Here is a 19,474-nt window from a genome sequence, read left to right as displayed (position 1 = left end):
TCACCCACGCAAGTCCACGGGCTTGGGAAGGAGCCCCCAGACCCAGCCCCCAGCACCGCCCCCACGGCTGAAGTGACCCCATCGCTTCAGCTCCGGGTCTGGGTGGTTCCCCGGACACCCAAGGCCCGTTTGCTGCCCCAGTCACCCGAGCAGCGGCGGTGGGGGGAACCCAGCCCTGGTGGGGGGAGCAGCAGGCACCACCCACCTCAATCTTGTCCGTCTTGGCGTCGCCCCAGTACAGCTTCCCCTCCTGCAGGTCCAGGGCCAGGCCGTTGGGCCAGCCCAGAGACGTGTTGACCAGCACGCGCCTGTCCTGCCCATCCAGGCTGGCGCACTCGATCTTGGGGTGCTCCCCCCAGTCGGTCCAGTACATGAGGCTGCAGGAGAAGCGAAGCCCGTGAGCCCTCCAGGGAAGGCGGCCCCCCGGACCAGGTGCCCGGGGTGGGCAGCGCGCATGCGCACAGGCCCCGGGTCTCGGGGCTGGGGGCCGAGCCCTGGGGGCGGAGGCGGCATCAGGGCCTGGGGGCAGCTGGGGTGTGAAGTCAGCTCGAGGTCCGGCTGGGGGCCACTGCTCCCACCCCTGCCTGTGACCCCCCCCTCACCACCGGACTCAGACTCACTGGGGGGGGGCACCTGGGACTCGGCCCTCACAGCCCCTCGAAACACAGGGAGCCACTTCCCACCGCCCTGGCCCTCCCCCACGCCTTCCGCAGCTTCGGGGCTGCACTGCCTGTCCTTCCAGCCCCCCACCCGGACAGGGGTCCCCCACAGCCTCATCTCTCCCCCGCCTTCCCTGGGCAAGCCCCTGGCCAGCTGTCCCCCTGCGTTAGGGGGATGGGGCGTCTCCACCAGGGTCCGGCACAGACTGCCCAGCTCTGGGGTTCACGGAGCCCCAAAATACTTGGAACCAGATGGCCGGGGGCAACCAGACCTCCTGCTGTGTGGGCCCGGCCCCTCCCTTAAACCCCCGGCTAAGCAGGAGGGAGAGAGCGCCGGGATGAGACGCCGGGGTGAGCCACGGCCCCACGGCCCACCAGGCTCCCGGAAGGGCAGCCGAGAGCCCGGGGATTCGAGGACACGTCCACGGGCCCTGGCTGGGGCCCCGGGGTGGGAGAACATTCCAGAACGCGGGGGCCGCTCACCCCCTCATGGGGTGCACCACGATGGCACGGGGCTCGTCCAGGTCCTCGGACACCAGGATCTTGCGGGAGGTGCCGTTGAGGCGCGTGACCTCGATGCGGTCGGTGCCCGTGTCCGTCCAGTAGAGGTTCCGGGCCACCCAGTCCACGGCAATGCCGTCGGGGTCGCTGACCTCAGAGCTGACCAGCGTCTGCGCCCCGGAGCCGTCCAGGCGCGCCCGGCGGATGGCGCGCACCTCGTCGTCCGTCCAGTACACGTGGCCCTCCAGCGGGTCGTAGTCGATGGCGATGGCGTGCCGGACGTCGGCCACCTGCAGCACCATGTCCGTGAAGTCCGGCGTGTCCAGCGAGATCCGCCGCAGGTCCGTGCGCCGGGCCAGCAGCAGCACCTCCTCCGCACCTGCAGGCACGCGGGTGGGCTCAGAGGCACCGCGCGGACCCCCGAGGCAGGCCCCCACGGCCCGGGCCCCCAGAGGCACAGAGAGGCGGAGTGAGCGGCCACAGGACACACAGCCCGGGCACCACCTCCTCCGCCCAGCTTCTCCCGCATCCGGTCCAGCCCTCGCCAGACAGCCCGACTCTCCCGTCCTTCCATGCCGGAGCCCAGAGGCCACCTCTGCCCGTGGCCGGCCCAGCGCACGCGCTCAGCGCCCTGCCCGGCCTCACAGACCCAAGGCGAGGGGCCAGGACCGCCCAGGGCACTCGGGGGGGGGGGGGCTGCCCGCAAGGATCCCAAGGAGGAGGGAGGGAAGTCACCCCCACCCCGTGGGCCTCACCCCCCACACCTGCTTCGGGCACCTCGACCTCCACTAGGGGGCGCACGCCTGACAGCAACAACCTAGGAAGCCAGGGAAACTGAGGCCTGGGCCGGGCGCAGAAGTGCTCCGAGCGCCCAGATCCAGGCTCCAGTGGGCGGCGCTCCTGCCAGTCCTGCCCAGCGTGCACAGTCGAGGGCACAGGGTTCCGGATCTCAACACCGGCCTCGGTCCAGCAGGCCATACGCAGGCCACACGCAGGCCACACGCCACCACACCATCCGGACAGCGGCGCCTGACGCCGTCCCACACCCAGCGACGGTCGGCAGGCCGAACACACAACACACACACACACACACACACACTCTCAGCATTCACATCCGCACAGCTGAACACACACACTCACACCCAAACACACACTCAACACAGCCAACACTCACACTAATACACTCCCTCTCACCCTCACACACTGAACACAGCCAGTGCACTCTCACACACTCTCACACCCACACCCCACCCAAACACTCACATACCATGCTCCGCACACCTTTATGCACTGAAACATTCACACACACTCACACCCAAATACACACATTCATATGCCCACATTCACACATGCCCTCACTCACAAACACACATTCACACATTATGCTCACAGACACACATACCGTCACACACAGACTCGCTCACAAACACACACACACACTCGCTCACAAACACACACAGGCTTGCCTGGGCCTCCTACTCACTGCCACATCCAACCCAGCCCACGAGGGGCTCTGCTCAGGTCCCCTGGGGTCCCCCCACAGGCGGCCGGGGTGCGGTCAGCCCTGAGATGAAGGTCAGTCGGCCGCAGAGGCGCCGTCCCTGAGGCCACACGTCACGGGCGCTCACTGTGAGAGGGACACTGGACAGACACCTCAAGTGTCACCACACAAAACTGTGCAAAGGCGGGAACTGGCACCCGGTACCCAAACACGGTGACCCCCGACCCCCATCCCCCAGACTCAGTCTTCTAAGACGCCCCTCGCTCATGCCAGCTCCAGGGAGACGCCCGGTTCCCACAGAGGCTGAGCCGCAAGCCGGGGTACTTGGCAGCAGTGACCCCAGGGCTGCCCTGCAGAGAGGGTCAGCAGCGCCCCAGACCAGCCCGGGCTGCCCCTGATCAGGAGGGGCTGGGCTGGGGCTGGGCCAGGGGCTGGGCTGGCTTTGGGCCTGGTGCTGGACCCGGGGCTAGCAGGACAGGCCCCTCCTCGTGACTCTCGCGCCCCCTGGGCGAGACCCCTCAGCCTGACCCCAGGGGAGCTGCAGCAGGAAGGGGAGTCTGGGTTCTCAGGAGCCTCTGGAGTTCAGGGGGGCTATGACCCCCCACCAGAGAGCTCTCAGGGAGCATGTGCACCACAGCCCAGCCCCCCAAATCAGCTAGCCCAAAGCCCGCAGCCTGTACATCTCACACCCCAGCAGGGAACCCCATTATCGGCTTCCCATAGTATGTAATTAAGTGCTGGGTTAGATCTGGCAGGTGTTAATTAGTTCCAAGGGGGGGCCTCAGACCCCCCACCGGGCAGAGCCTTTGAGGTTTTCCCGAGTTTTGCTGAGGAGGAGAGTGAAGGGGGGAGAGGGGCAGACAGCAGGGGGGGCTGGGAGCCACGAGGTAGTGGGACCAGCTTCTGTGGCCTGTTGGGGGGAGCACAGGGCACTGACAAGGTCACCACATCTCCAGGCACAGAGCGGGCAGGAGTGTTGAAAGACAAGGAAAGTAAACTAGAGAAATGAGCGGGGCGGCCCAATGGTTTGTGCTGGGGAGGGCCCCCTACCACCTGCACTGCAGTTCCCAGAGCCTCCTTCCTGCACAAACGCACACCTGCCCACAGGCGGGAGCCTGGACCCGGGTGCCCGCACGTGGCCAGGCAGGGGCTGCCCCCTACCCCCGCCACCCCGCCATCAGGGTCAGGGTGCACTTCTGAACACCCAGCGGCCAGCTCACGCCCCGCCCCGGGCGGAACCACCGCGGGGGACCCTGTTCGGGACATGTGTTGGGAGACCCCTGCCGTCCCTCCCTCGGCCATCTGTCACCCCCCCCCCCGTCCCCATGGGTCCCTCCTACAAGGCCCCTGGCTCGGGGCGCCCCTGAATCCAGACTCGGGCAGACTAGACTTTGTCCATGTTCCAGAACATTCTTTTGCTTCTCTTCTCATCGGGGTATAGATGTGAGCCCACCCTCAGCTCACAGGCTGCGCCCAGCGGGGGGCTCCCAGCCCAGCACCAGCTGCTGGGGGGCTCTGGGAAGTGACAGTGCCCATGGCAGGTGACACCAGAGGGGATTTGCCACTTGAATTTCCTGCAACTAAAAACTGTTCTAGGGGCTGGAGTGATAGCACAGCAGGTAGGGCGTTTGCCTTGCATGTGGCCGACCCGGGTTCAAATCCCAGCATCCCATATGGTCCCCTGAGCACCGCCAGGGGTGATTCCTGAGTGCAGAGCCAGGAGTGACCCCTGTGCATTGCTGGGTGTGACCCAAAAAGAAAAAATAAAATAAAATAAAAACTGTTCTAAAAAATAAAACTTTGGGGGCCAGGGAAAGCTGGACGGGCAGGAGTGAGCCTCTGCAGGCCAGGGGGGGGGGCGCTTCGGAACTTGGGGGCCCCCAGGCTCAATCCTGGCACCTCCTGGCTCCCCCGTACAGCAGGAGCGGCCCAGAGCAGCGAGATGGGTTAGTGCCAAGCACACCGCGGGACCCGAGAAGCAAACAGTAATTCCAGGGCACTGGCCTTGCACGTGGCCGACCTGGATCTGGTCCCCGGCACCCCACAGGGTCCCCTGAGCCGCGCCAGGGGTGATTCCCGAGTGCAGAGCCAGGAGTAAGCCCCGAGCATCGCCAGGTGAGGCCCCGAACCAAACCACAACAAAATAATTCTAAATAAAGTCCATGATCTGAGTGAATCAGGAGACATCAAGGCCAGCACCCCAACTTATCTGAGGGGGCGGGGCAGAGAGAGCCCGTGACAACAAGAAGGAGGGGCCCCGGGGCCCAGAAGCCAGAGGCCTCCAGCGCCCAGGGGAGGGGGAGACGGGGGGCCGAGGGCAGAGGCACCCACGAACCCTCCGTGCGGACTCACGGCGCCAGCAAGCCCCGGCACCCCACAGAGAACACCGTGGGACAGACAGACTGACGGGGCCCGGCTCGGGGGCTGCGGGCACGGTGGGAACACCCGCAGTCTGGCAGCAGCGAGGTTTCCTGGTTTTATCCCCCATCCCCACCCCACGCTTTTGTTTTCCTTCAGAGGGTGAAGCGTCCTGTGTGCTGGGCAATGGACGAGACCTTCCCCGCCGGGGCTTCCTGCAGCTGTCCGTCCGTCCATCCGTCCGTCCCCCGAGGCAGGAAGGAACCCCACCTCTAGGAAGTGAGATTTACGTGGCCTCAGATCCCAAGCCCCCTGGGAGGGAAGAACAGAAGGAAGGAAACGGGCAGAAAGCCGCGGCCCCTGGTCCCCACACGGCCCCCGCGCGGCTTCCCCACCGGCCCGGGCCACGCGAGGTCAGGCCGGCCCGCAGGGAGCCACACCCTGGCGGTCCCGTCCACGCTGGGCCTGGAGCGTGAAGGCCGGCCTCGGCTCCTGGCGCAGCTGCGGAGTCTCCTGGGGGGGCCCCCGCCCCCTCCCGGGGCAGCCTCTGTCCACACCCGCATTTCTCAGCCATAAACAACGCCGCGGGGAGGCCCCTGGCTGCCCGCTTCTCCCTGCGCCCTGGCGGGGGGCTGGACAAAGGCTGAGACGCGGGACAGGCCCAGAGGAAGTGGCCGGGCCAGCACTGCCCCTGGAAAGCTGAGCCGGGAGCAGCTGTCGCAGGCGGGGGGTGCCCTGCTCGGCCCGCAGGCAGGGGGGCCCCTGGGCCTGGACACCGGGACAGCGACCCCTGCGGCCAGCCCCGGACCACCCCTGGCCTGGGGCCCGAGGGCGCCTCCAGCTCCTGCCCAGCTCCCGATCCCCTGGTCTCGCACCCACACCCAGAGGTCTCTGGGCAGACCCCGGGCCGGGGCGCCACCCGCTCATGAGCCTAACGGGCAGGACAAAGACCCCGAGCCTGATGTCAGGCACCGCAGGGTCCCTGAGCACAGCAGGCTGAGCATGGCCACTCCCTCGGCACCCGGGAGCCTGAATGAATGAATGAATGAATGAAGGGGCTGAAGCCAGTGGGAAGAAGCTGCGTCTCCCACTGCTGTAAAGGCCCGGCGACCCCTGCAGGGTGTGCCCCACCCGGCCCCCAGCCCCGTACCTGCTCCCAAGAGGCGCCGAGACCCTCCGCCTGAGTGTCCCCGGGGCCCCCAGGGGGACCACGCGTCACCCCAACTCATTCTCTGGGTTACGGGTACAGGGAGGGAGAAGAGGGGGCTCGGGGAGGGGGCAGGGAAGGGGTCTGATGTGGGGGTGCAGGGAGGGGTGGCACCGCGGGTCCCTCCCTGCTGGAACGGGCCCCCCAAGGTCACAGAACGGGGGCTGCGGGGGGCAGACACTCGGGCCCAGGGGGGCGGAGCAGACCAGGTGGGGCGGGGACAGGCAGGAGGGGGGACAGGCTGGGGGACACGTGTGGAGAGCCCGGGGCCCCCAGGGCAGGCCTGGAACCTGACACCAGAGGAGAGGAGTGTCTGAGGCAGGCCGGGGGGCCGGCTGGGGGCGCGGAGCCAGGGTGGGCTGGGGTGACAGCTGTCCCTGGGGGGTCCCATGTGGCTCTGCAGGCCTAGGGCACCCCTGGACCCCCAAACACACGTCAGCCCAGGCGACCGGCGTCAGCGTGAAGGCCCCTCTCGCTTGCTGTCCCCTCCCGGGCCCACACGGGGCCCCGTCTGTCCCCCCAGCCCCCAAAAGCAAGGTCAGAGCTCCGGCCGCGTCAGCAGCTGGCGGCTCGGGCCTCTGTCTGTCCCCTCTGACCTACTTCCCTGGCTGGGCCCGTCCCCAACACCAGCCCGGGCCAGCCCCTGGCAGCCCCCCAGCTGTCAGCACCCGGCAGACCCCCCTCTGCTCCCCGTGTGTGACCCCCCATGGCGAACATCTGTTCCAGCCGCTTGTCTGTGAAGAGTTCAGAGCCTCCCGCCCTGGGGGGGCGCGGCAGGGGGTGCCTGCACCCCCCCCCGCTGACCCCCTCCGGGCCGGGGGTGCCCCTGCCCAGAAGCCCCGCTGAGAGCTGGGGGCTGGTTCCGCCAGGAGGAAGGAGGGCTCCCCCCAACCACGGCTGTTTTTAGCTCATTCCCCATAATTGAAAAAAGATGGGCCGCCAGAGCGGCAGCTGGACGGGCGTGGGGGGGGGCCGCGGAGAGGCGCAGAGGGCTGCAGGCTAGGGGGCACCCCAAGAGGCCCCGCCCACGGGGACGGGGAGCACTGTCTGCGGGGGGGGCTGTCCGAGCCCCAACCCTCTAGGTCACGGGACACGGCACCCCGAGCCAGAGCGCGACCCCACCCGCTCGTGAGCCTAATTCACAAACCACAGGCAGCTCTGAGGGCGGGCGCCGGCCCAGTCCCGCCCCTCGCTCCCCGGCACCCAACACGCAAAAGTAAAAAGCAAAACAGAACGAGGAGGGGTAGCACAGAGGGTGGCACGGGTTCAACCCCCCGCGCCCATACGGTCCTCCGGGTGGTCCCCGGGCCGCGAGGGGTGGTCCCTGAGGCTGCTAGGCGCGGCCCCCAAGACAAGGCAATGAAGAACCTGCTTCTCCTTGAACTCGTCTTCTCTGCGCGGCCGGGAGGGGCCTGTCCAGTGCCGGGGACGACGCTGGCCCAAGCAGGGCGGGACGGGCCGGGCACGAAGTCAGGCCCTGCGGACCCCCACTTCCTCCGGCTGCCTGCGCGTCGCATGTGCTGTTCTTTCTCGCTTCCTGCCCCCCCCCGCTAGTCCTGCTGGCAGAAGACCCCAGGACCAGGCGCCCACACCTCAGGACAGCCCCCGCCGCAGCCCTCATCTGCGGTCTCGGTGGCTCCGCCCCAGACTCCAGCGAGCTGCGCCTTGTCCACACGTGCCAGCAGCACGTTTCTGAGGCCCCCGCCAGGCTCCCGGGAGCACACGCCTGTGCGTGACCGTGGCCGGGAGGGACAGGCACGCCCACACGCACAGGAGCGGCCAGTGACTGTCGTGGCCCCTCAGGACCCTACTCCTTCCACACACCCCCATGGCCACAGAACCCACAAGACCTAGAACCTCTCCGCCACACCACAGACCCATGGCCACATCTCAGAACCCACAGGCTCTGCCACGGAGCCCACGGCCCTTCCACAGAGCCCAGCGTCACGCCACAGAAACCACGGTCATGCCGCAGAGCCCACAGTCAGAGTCACGGTCAGGCCACAGAACCCACAGTCAGAGTCACAGTCAGGCCACAGAACCCACAGTCAGAGTCACGGTCAGGCCACAGAGCCCACGGTCAGAGTCACGGTCAGGCCACAGAGCCCACGGTCAGAGTCACGGTCAGGCCACAGAGCCCACGGTCAGAGTCACGGTCAGGCCACAGAGCCCACGGTCAGAGTCACGGTCAGGCCACAGAGCCCACGGTCAGAGTCACGGTCAGGCCACAGAGCCCACGGTCAGAGTCACGGTCAGGCCACAGAGCCCACGGTCAGAGTCACGGTCAGGCCACAGAGCCCACGGTCAGAGTCACGGTCACGCCACAGAGCCCACAGTCAGTCACGGTCACGCCACAGAACCCACAGTCAGAGTCACGGTCACGCCACAGAACCCACGGTCAGAGTCACGGTCACGCCGCAGAACCCACGGTCAGAGTCACGGTCACACCGCAGAACCCACGGTCAGAGTCACGGTCACGCCGCAGAACCCACAGTCAGAGTCACGGTCACGCCACAGGACCCACAGTCAGAGTCACGGTCACGCCACAGGACCCACAGTCAGTCACGGTCACGCCACAGAACCCACAGTCAGTCACGGTCACGCCACAGAACCCACAGGCAGAGTCAGGGTCACGCCGCAGAACCCACAGTCAGAGTCACGGTCACGCCGCAGAACCCACGGTCAGAGTCACGGTCACGCCACAGAACCCACGGTCAGAGTCACGGTCACGCCACAGGACCCACAGTCAGTCACGGTCACGCCACAGAACCCACAGGCAGAGTCAGGGTCATGCCACAGAGCCCACAGTCAGAGTCACGGTCGTGCCACAGAGCCCACAGTCAGAGTCACGGTCACGCCACAGAACCCACAGTCAGAGTCACGACCACAGAGCCCACGGTCATGCCACAGAACCCAGAGGCAGAGTCCACAGTGGTGCCACAGAACCCACAGTCGGAGTCCACGGTCAGGTCACAGAGCACACGGCCATGCCACACAGTCCAAGGCCACACGGCGCCCGTGCTGTGCCACAGCACCACAGTCACACAGAGCACCTGCCTCCACGCACCACCTGCAGCCACAGCTCAGCGCCCGCAGCCCGAGGAGCCCCGAGTGCTGCCCCTTCTCCTTGCGGGCTCACCCTCCCATCGCCGTCACCCTCACGGCTGCGCCTCCTCGGGGTGCCCTGGCCACACACTCCAGGAAGGAGCCCCGGCAACTGGCAGCCGGGAGGCGCCCCAACAGCTCAGCTCCAGGCAGGACGGCCCGGCAGCAGGGCCGGGAGCGCGCTGCAGGGTGCACAGCGCCCGTGTCCCATGCTGCAGTTCTCTCTGCAGTGACATGGGGGTGGGGGGGAGCCGGGTTGTCGGTCAGGGCCATCGGAACCAGAACCGCAGGACAGCAGCCTGACATGCGGGCATGGAGCCGAGACTGGGGCCACCCCCAAGAGTACGTCCCTGGGAGGTAACCCCCACTTCCGGCCAGGTCCCCTCCGGCCCCGCCCCCCGCCAGCCCCGCCCCCACCACCTCCCAGCATCCGGCCCCGCCCCCAATCATAGGCCCTGCCCCTCAGGGCCTACTCTGAACCTGCAGTTCCCATCCCTGAAGGTCCCGCCCCTGCCCGCAAGCCCCGCCCTCATTCCGCAGGCTCCATCCCACAGGCCCCGCCCCAAGCCCGCAGGCCCCGCCCCGAGCCCGCAGGCCCCGCCTCTCCAGCCGTCTCACCTGCCTTGCATGTCTTGCCGTCGTCCTGCAGCCGCACGCCCGTGGGGCAGGCGCACGTGTAGGAGGGCTCCCGCGGGGACAGCAGGCACAGGTGTGAGCAGCCGCCGTTGTCCTCCTCACAGCGCGTGTGGACTGCGGGGTACGGGGCAGGCTGCAGGCAGGGTCCCCTCCCTGCAGCGCTCCTGACCCACCTGTCCGCCTCCCACCTCCCGGCCGGGAAGGCCCCTGGCAGCCCGCCCCTGGCTCCGGGCACCCACCCTGGGCCCGCCCCCATCTCGCCTCTAAGAGCAAGGCCACCTCCACCAGGAAGGCCACCAGGTTTCCAAGGCAGGTTCCCAGGCGGGACTCTGAGGGGCCCCTGAGGCAGGGGGTTCCCGCACCCCGACCTACAGTGCGGCTGCCGCTCGGGCCCGAGCACCTGGATGTCCATGGGCGAGTAGAGTGCGCCCAGCAGCTCCTGCTGCCTCTCGCCCGTGCGCTTGTTGCAGGCGTGGATGGAGCGCGTCTGCCAGTCCGTCCAGTACAGCGTGTCTCCGGAGAGCGTCAGGGCGAAGGGGTGCATCAGGCTGCCCTCCACCACCTTCTGCCTGCGCGGGAAGGGGGCTCAGCCACGCGCGCGGCTTCCGGCCCGCTCCACGACACCTTCCCTTTAGGGTTCTGGGGTTTTGGGGTCTCTTGGGGGCCACACTGGACAGTGCTGGGGGCTCTCAGGGGGACCTTATGGGGTGCTGGGGAGCCGGCCCGGGTCAGCTGCGTGCGAGGCAAGTGCCCTCTCTGTCATCCTGTCGCCCCAGCCCCTGAGGCCACTTCCCCACAGGGCAATGCGATGCCTCTGTCCACTCCCCACACGCGTCCATCCGCCCAGCCCGAGTGCCCGGCCACGGGGCAGCACGACAGTCTGAGAGTCGGTAGGAGCCCCCGGAGCCTCCCCACCGACCCTGAGCACAGAGCTGGGAGTAGCGCCCTGCACTGTCAGGGTGCCCCCGCCCTCACGAGGAGCAGAAACCCAAACCCTGGACTCCAGCAAGAAGTTCCCGCCCTCCCTCGACCCTGGCACCCTCTGATTCCAGTGCCGAGTCCATGGAGACGCCGCCCCACTCCCCGACACCAGCCGCAGGGGCTCTGGGGTCCTGGGGATGGAACCCTGGGCCCCTCGTCAAGGCCAGAGCGCTGAGCTGACTCGCCCGTGGCCCCAAGGACACAGAGCGACGGCTCTGGGCCCTGTCCCTTGACCATGGCATGGTGCCCACCCCGGGGCCCACAGTCGCCTCCAAACACCAGCCGGCTGCAGAGGGAAGCAGGTGAGGGGCCTGAAGAGGAGCAGGCAGGGGACCCCAGCACCTGCACCGGGACATGGGTCCTCTCGTGCTGTGTGGCCCGGGGAGGCTCATAGGCGCCTCTGTGCACCCAGCAAGAAGGGCCACAACAGCGAACACTGCAGAGGGACAGAACACTGGGGCGACCACTGAGCACCGGCACATGTCTGCACAGAAGGATGGTCTACACGGCCACTCCACACACCCGCGCCGTCACCACCTACGCTGCCGTCATCAACACCATCACCATCACCGTCAACACCTCAACCACCGTCACTATTACCACTGACACCAACATCGCCGCTATCACAGCACCATCAGGACCACCAACACTATCCCCAACATCACCTCCATCACCGTCACAACCACCACAAACACCGTCACCATCACAACCACCGTCACCATCACAACCACCATCACTGTCACAACCACCATCACCTCCACCACCACCACCACCACCACCACCACCACCGTCACCGTCACAACCACCATCACCATCACTAGCACCTCTGGTGCCCCTTCCTGTCACCCCCAAACCATGATCCCCGTCCCCGGCACTGCTCCTGCCAGCTCCCCCACCGCCACCCCGCCATCACACTCGTTCCCACGTCTCCCGCTGTGGCGTCATTCTCACGCTCACCGTGGCCGCAGACGCCCTCACCATGCAGTTCGTGCCACCCACAACACCAGGCTTGCTTGCAGTGCCACCGTCCTCACCACCGTCCCCGCTGTGACCCGTCCACCCAGGCCTCTCCATCTATCCTGCACACGTCACGTGACCCCCGGCACAAGGACCCCCACGCTGCCATGTCTTCAAAACCCCAGCCAGGCTCCGGGGCCAGCGGGGACGAGGGGGAGCCGGCGGGGCCTGGCGCAGCAGGAGGGACTCCCCGGAAGCCGCCGGGCGCAGCGCCTCCGACCTCCAGCCTGGCCTGGCAGTGACCACACGGCCCCGGCCAGCAGCCTGGCTGCCGCCCAGAACCAAGCCAGAACAGCCGGCCGGCTGTTTCTAATTCCTGACGCCTCCCAAACCACTGCTGCTCGGGGCTGTGAAGGTCCGGGGTGGGCAGTGTCCACCAGCCGCTCACCGCAGTGAGTTTCGGGCGGCAGCGGGGGGCACATCTGGGCACCCGAGCACCAGCAGAGCGAAGCCGAGACCCCCAACGGCACTCGTGTCCCTTCACTCCTCCCTTTCCTGACTCCGGCCCGGGAGTCGGAGCGTCACAGGCCGGTCACAGTCCTCGGCCACTGTCGTCCAGCTCAGCGCCCCCATCGGCTGCAGACCCAGGCCCAGGCATCCTCGCAGCAGCTGAGGATGAGGGTCTGAGGGGATCGGCTAAGACGTCGAGGGCGGGCGTGAGTCCCTCAGCCATTCACTCACCGGACCCGCTTCCCTAAGCCCCTCCGGGCCGAGGCTCCCGCACAGAGCCAGGCTGACCTGTCCAGCTGGAAACCCAGGGGGGCCAGAGGGTCCTGGCCCCGGTGTCCACGGCCCCTCTCGCCATCCTGAAACCTTTTGTGGCCAATGTGGATGTGTGGCTAAGGGGCTCTCCTCCATGTCTGCCGAGCACGAATGTGGCTTGTTTGGGTATAAAAAGGTACAAAAATCCGCATGTGGGGCCAGAGCGACAATCCAGCGGGGAGGGCTCTTGCCTTGCACGCGGCCGACCCAGGTTCAATCCCCGGCATCCTATATGGTTCCCTGAGCACCGCCAGGAGTGATCCCTGAGCACAGAGCCAGGAGTAACTCCTGAGTATGGCCAGGTGTGGCCCCAAACAAACAAACACCTGCACAAGCAGACGGCAGAGGCTGCCCCGACCCTCTGGGGAGGGTCCCAGGGGGTGCTGGGCCGAGGAGCAGCAGAGGCAAGGGGAGCCCGGGGCAGTGGGCGGCACTGACCGGAAGGAGCCGTCCAGGTTGGCTCGGTGGATGAAGCTGAGCTTGGCGTCAGCCCAGTACAGCTTCTGCTCGTCCAGGTCGATGGCCAGCCCGTTGGGCCAGTAGATGTCCGAGTCCACGATGACCTTGCGCGTGCTGCCGTCCATCCCGGCACGCTCGATGCGCGGCGTCTCGCCCCAGTCGGTCCAGTACATGTACCTGGGGGCGGGGGCAGAGGCAGGAGGGGGCCGTGAGTGTCCCCGTCCAGTGTCCCCACCTTCTTCGGGCTCTGGGGGACCGTGACTCCCAGGCCCTCAGGCAGCAACAAAAGCAATTGTGTCGTTGTTAACTGTTCATTTATTTAGGGTCAAAACCACAGTGCTGGGGCTGGAGCAATAGCACAGCGGGGAGGGCATTTGCCTTGCACGAGGCTGACCCGGGTTCGATTCCCAGCATCCCATAGGGTCCCCCGAGCACCGCCAGGAGTAATTCCTGAGTGTAGAGCCAGGAGGACCCCCTGTGCATCGCCGGGTGTGACCCAAAAAGCAAAATGAAAAAGGAGACCGTGACCCACTGAGCTGGCCAGAGCTTTCCCACGCGGGGTCCCAGCCCGGGGCGAGGGCCCATCCATGGGGCGCTGGGACTCGTGGGGATGGCCGGGCTGGGGGCCGAGGACTGGAGCGGCCCCACCTCCAGGACTGGGGGACAGGGTGGGCACTGGGGGGGCTACCCCTCTGCAGGGACATGACGCCCGCACTCGGCCACACCCGACGCCCAAGGGGGTCCTGGGAAGCCCTGGGCCCCGCTGGGAGCTCAAACAGCCCCAAACAGGACCATGGCCAGGACGCCCTGGACACACCCGGCCGCAGCCACCCTGTGGTCGCCGGAACACGGGGCCAGCAGCAACGGTCCCTCCCCAGGTGCAGGACTGCAGGGGCCAGGGAGTCTGGGCGGGGGGGCAGGGGGCACAGGTTAGGCCCTGAGGCCCCAGCAAACAAACTGTGGAGACTCGGGACGCAGGGCGGGCGCGGGAGGGCAGGGCAGGGGGGCGGCGGGCGGGGCCTACCCGTGGGCGGGGTCCAGGGCGATGGCGCGGGGCTGGTCCAGGTCCTGCCAGAACAGCACCTTGCGGGACGAGCCGTCCAGGTTGGCCACCTCGATGCGGTTGGTCTCCGAGTCCGTCCAGTACAGCTTCTTGCCCACCCAGTCGCAGGCCAGCCCGTCGGGCGACACCAGCCCCGACACCACCACCGTCTGCAGCGCGGCGCCCGAGCCGTTCAGGAACGTCTGCTTGATGGCCTCCTCGCTCACGTCCGTCCAGTACACCGCGCCCTGCGCAAACTGGAAGTCCACGGCCGCCGCGTCCTCCAGGCCGCTGACCACCACGCTCGACTCCGGCCGCACGCCGCCCGCGTCCACCAGCCGCACGTCCCGGCGGTTGGCAAAGAGCAGCAGGGGCGAGGCTGCGGGAGGGACAGCCGGTGAGGGACAGCCGGGACCTCCCCCCTCCCCCCCGCACTCCTGCCTCACCCCCTCGAGCACTCGCTCCCACACGGGGGAAAGGAGCAGGCAGGCCCTGTGACTGCCCAGGCCACTTCTGGGCACTGCGGCCTCAGTTTCCCTCCACGACCCTTGCAGGGTGAACGAGCTTCCGGGGCCAGCCGACTCCGCTCACAGCCGTTCCCCAGGAAGGCCGGGGGTCCCCTTGCCCCTGAGGAGGGGCCAGGGCACGGCCGCGGCGGATCCCAGCTGTTCTGGCCGCAGCTGCTGGACGCCAAGAACATCTGTGCCACGGCCTCAGGGGCACGAGCAGTGGACAAGGACGCCGGCCATCAGAGTCCCCTGCGCCCAGGGCCCGCGGGTGGGCCAACACAGGGCCTTCCTGCCCACGCCATCCAGACCCCACGCGGCGACTGGGCCCGGCAGAGCTCGAGGGGCCAGAACCCCAGCACCACCCGGGCCGCGGGCACGGGGAGCCCCCAGCCACCCCCGGGGTGGCAAGTGTGGCCCCAAAGCAGGCCGAGGGGGCGCTGTTCTCTCAGCTGCAACCAGTATCTCCCCCACGGGCCTGGACGGGGGCCTGGGGGCAAGGAGGCCAAGGCCAGACCCGGAGCCCACCCGGCACAGACACGCGGGCACCACGGGGGCGCCCACAGCCCCCACCTGCGAGGGGCGGGGCCCGCACACGGGCGGCCACAGGGGGCGGATGTGGCCGTGGGGTCCGAAGGGGTGCACTCAGGCCGAGGGAGAGAGAGAGAGAGAGAGAGAGAGAGAGAGAGAGAGAGAGAGAGAGAAAGAGGGAGGGAGGGAGGGAGAGAGGGGGGAGAGAGAGAGTGAGAGAGAAAGGATAAAGAGAGAGGTGGGGCTGGAGCGACAGCACAGCGGGGAGGGCGTTTGCCTTGCACACGGCCGACCTGGGTTCGATTCCCAGCATCCCATATGGTCCCCTGAGCACCGCCAGGAGTGATTCCTGAGTGCAGAGCCAGGAGTAACCCCTGAGCATCGCCAGGTGTGACCCAAAAAGCAAAAAAAAAAGGAGAGAGGGAGGTGGGCAAAGTGGGGGGCTGCGCGGGGGCAGAGCCACAGCAGCCAGACCCTGCCGCACCCCCTCACGCCTCCTCCCCCTCAGGGTTCACTGCAGGAGGGTCCCAGCGATCCTGCAGCAGAGGCGAGGCCCAGGGGGGCTGGCAGAGACGCAGGTGCTCTGGGACGCCGACCCCTCCCCCAAACACAGGTGCCCCCAAGGGCCTGCGGGCACCCACTGAGGGCCCCGGCGTGAGCGCCCTCCTCAGGGGGGCAGAGACAAGGCCCAGGGGCGGGACCCCAGGGACCCCAGGTGCCGGCCCCATGGAGGTCCAAGGCGCGCATGAGAGGGAGTGCAGGAAGGGGTGCTAGGCGGGGAGCTGAGGGAGGGGTTCAGGGTGAGGTGCAGGGAGGGGGTGCAGGGGTCCCGCTCAGTCCGCCACGAGGAGGGCACCCGCCCAGGGCCCCCCAGCGCACGGTCCCAGGACCCCTGTGCCGTCCCAGGTGAGGGAGTCCTGAGGAAGGCCCCATCCCCACTGCCCCGGGACCCGGCCGTCACCACCCCCTGCAGCAGGAGGAGCCTGAGAAGGCCAGGGCCACCAGCAGCTGGACGCACCTGGGAGGCTCACACGAGGCAGAACTGGCCCGGGGGACCCAACCCTCCCCCCAGACCAACTAGACAGAGGGTCTTGCCAGGGCCCCCCGGGCGCTAGCCCAGCTCCCTGGCGTCCACCCGCACACAGTGACCCCTAGTCCTGCAGGAAACCAGGGGCCATGGCCGACACTGCTGCTCAAGACATTCCAGGCACACGTGCACGCAGAGACACACGGGGACACGCGTGTGCACACAGGTGAGAACATAGTACATGCACACATGGACACACGCAAGCAGGTGACACCCCCATGTGGCAACGGTGAGGGGCCCCAGGAGGAACCTGGCGCTCCCCAAGGCACAAGATACCAGAGCCTGGCCCCCCCACAGGAGACCCCTCGCCCTCCCACAGCCCCTGGCCTCCTCCCAGGACCACACTCATTCCACACACAGCCTGGCCGCTGGAACCACCCAACACGAGCAATCACACACTGACACACACACACACACACACACACAAACACACACACCACACTCCACACATGCCCTGGGCCCCGCAACCACCCAATGTATGTGTAGTCACACACTGACACACATCACACACACACACACACACACACACACACACACACACACACACTCCACACATGCCCTGGACCCCGCAACCACCCAATGTATGTGTAGTCACACACTGACACACATCATACACACACACACACACACACTCCACACATGCCCTGGGCCCCGCAACCACCCAATATATGTGTAGTCACACAGTGACACACATCACACACACACACACACTCCACACATGCCCTGGCCCCGCAACCACCCAATGTATGTGTAGTCACACACTGACACACATCACACACACACACTCATACAAAATACTCACACACTCACACAACACACACATGCATACACACACTCACACAACATATATACACTCACACCTACTCACACTCACACACATAAAGCCATACACGCTGACACAGCACTCACACGCGGTCACGCACACCGGCTCGCGCGCACACACACACACACACACACACACACACACACACTCCCTGAGCCCCCGCTCCGGCGGCCGCTGCCCCAGCTGGGGGCGGGCAGGGCCCTGGCAGCGCCAACAATAGGGGCCTCGAGGTTCCTGCCTTTTATGGGCAGATCCGCGCCGGGACCCAGCCGGACGGTGGGGCCAGGCGCCCAGCGTCCCCTCTGCCTGCCCCGGGGCCCAGCCTCCACCTCCTCCGTCTGACCACTCGGGACGCAGCGAGCCAGGACCACCCCGGCCTCAGCGCCCACCCCCGCGTGCCTCGGAGCCTCCCTCCTGGGACGTGCAGCCCGTGTCCCCCGGGCCCCTCCTCCTCCCGGGCAGGGGACAGTGGCACCTCCCGGGCCGGCCCGGGCACGCAGCGCCCGCCAAGGCTCCCCTTGTGCCCACGGGAGGCACGTTCCTGCCCTGCAGGGCAGGCCAGGGCAGGGCGCCTGCCCCCGGCACCAGGGCCAGCACGGGGCACACGGCCCTTTACCCCGGCTGGCAGCTATGCACGGGGCGGGCTGGGAGCGGCTGCAGGAAACTTCCAGAATGCTGCAAGCTCTGCTCCTCGCCAGGTCACCAGGGAACAATGCGGGCACTGGCCAGCTGGCACCGCCCCGGGTCCCAACCGTCCAACCCGCCCTGGTGCTAGGCATGGGGCTCCCCTGAACCTCACACGTCTGCCTGCTCCCCTCACCCCTGCCCTGTCTCCTAAACCCTGCCCACTCCCCTCACCTCTGTCCAGCTCCCCTCTCCCCTCACCGCTGCCCAGCTCCTCTCTCCCCTCACCCCTGCCCAGCTCCCCTCCCCTCTCCCCTGCCCAGCTCCCCTCTCCCTTTACCCTTGCCCAGCTCCTCTCTCCAACTCCTGCCCAGCTCCCCTCTCCCCTGCCCAGCTCCCCTCCCCTCACCTCTGGCCAGCTCCCCTCTCCCCTCACCCCTGCCCAGCTCCTCTCTCCAACTCCTGCCCAGCTCCCCTCTCCCCTGCCCAGCTCCCCTCCCCTCACCTCTGGCCAGCTCCCCTCTCCCCTCACCCCTGCCCAGCTCCTCTCTCCAATTCCTGCCCAGCTCCCCTCTTCCCTGCCCAGCTCCCCTCCCCTCTCCCCTGCCCAGCTCCCCTCTCCCTTTACCCTTGCCCAGCTCCTCTCTCCAACTCCTGCCCAGCTCCCCTCTCCCCTGCCCAGCTCCCCTCCCCTCACCTCTGGCCAGCTCCCCTCTCCCCTCACCCCTGCCCAGCTCCTCTCTCCAACTCCTGCCCAGCTCCCCTCTCCCCTGCCCAGCTCCCCTCTCCCCTCACCCCGCCCAGCTCCCAGCTCCCCTCACCCCTGCCCAGCTCCCAGCTCCCCTCACCCCTGCAGGCTCTCTGGTTATACTGGCCCTGAACCCTCTTCAGTTTCCCAGCACAGCTCGAGCTAATCTCTTCCCCCCAGCTCAGTCACCCCCATTTCTGCCATCCCTGACCCCCATTCTAGTCTGTGCTAACATCTGCGCACACGCACAAACACATGCAAAGATGTATGTGCACAGTCACTGACACACATGCTCTCTGTCACAGCCGTGAATGCTCATAAACGCAGGGCCACGAAGGCGGCAGGGTGAGCCCGTCCAGCCGACCCCAGCGGGCCCACACGCTAAAGGCGGAGACAGGCCCCCAGGAAGACAGGGAAAGAGGGTCAGGAGGGCAGGAATCACGGCACGAGACGGAAACACGGGGAGGGGCCGGGCTAGCCACCTGGACGGGGTGTGGGAGGGTCCCACTGTCCCCTGCAAGCCCTGGACTGGCCAAGCATGGCCCAGGGCACCCCAGGGCCCCCACTCTGGGCCGCTCACCCCAGGGCTGGGCACGTGGTCGCTGCAGGCCCCGGAGTGAGGTGCCGGGGAAGGGCACTGCCATCAGGCGTCTGTGCCCCGTCCCGGGCCAGGAGCCTGCCCTGACCGGACACTGCTCACCCGCGCACCCGCGGCCACAGCCTGAGTGACACCCCACGGGCACGACCTGCTACACAGGGACCGCCTGGGAGGGGGCGGGAGGGGCACAGCCACCGGGGGGCCCTCGGGGCGCGCGTGCGCCCACACTAATTAGACGGCTTGGGGCAGAGCGGGGCCACCGGCCTCTCCCAGGCCCGGCGCTCGCCAGCGGCCAGCCCGACACGAAGGCGCTCATTTCCGACAAAATA

At 67.5% G+C, this 19,474-nt stretch overlaps 1 protein-coding gene across 1 annotated transcript in view; it reads right to left on the bottom strand.

Moving 5' to 3' along the window:
- The window catches only part of LRP5 (LDL receptor related protein 5), a 56,299-nt gene that overhangs the window by 26,112 nt on the left and 10,713 nt on the right, over positions 1–19,474 (bottom strand). The window contains exons 2-7 of the mRNA XM_055141798.1: positions 14,211–14,607; positions 13,166–13,363; positions 10,340–10,536; positions 9,950–10,081; positions 1,143–1,539; positions 206–377 (exon numbers count right to left, since the gene is read on the bottom strand). Of these exons, the coding sequence (XP_054997773.1) occupies positions 206–377; positions 1,143–1,539; positions 9,950–10,081; positions 10,340–10,536; positions 13,166–13,363; positions 14,211–14,607 (1,493 nt within the window). The remainder of the gene's footprint in view (positions 1–205; positions 378–1,142; positions 1,540–9,949; positions 10,082–10,339; positions 10,537–13,165; positions 13,364–14,210; positions 14,608–19,474) is intronic.

Source organism: Sorex araneus, chromosome 6 (assembly GCF_027595985.1).
Source record: "Sorex araneus isolate mSorAra2 chromosome 6, mSorAra2.pri, whole genome shotgun sequence".
NCBI lineage: Eukaryota > Metazoa > Chordata > Mammalia > Eulipotyphla > Soricidae > Sorex > Sorex araneus.
The sequence above is the reverse complement of the archived record's forward strand: the minus strand, read 5'-3'. Positions and strand labels throughout refer to the sequence as shown.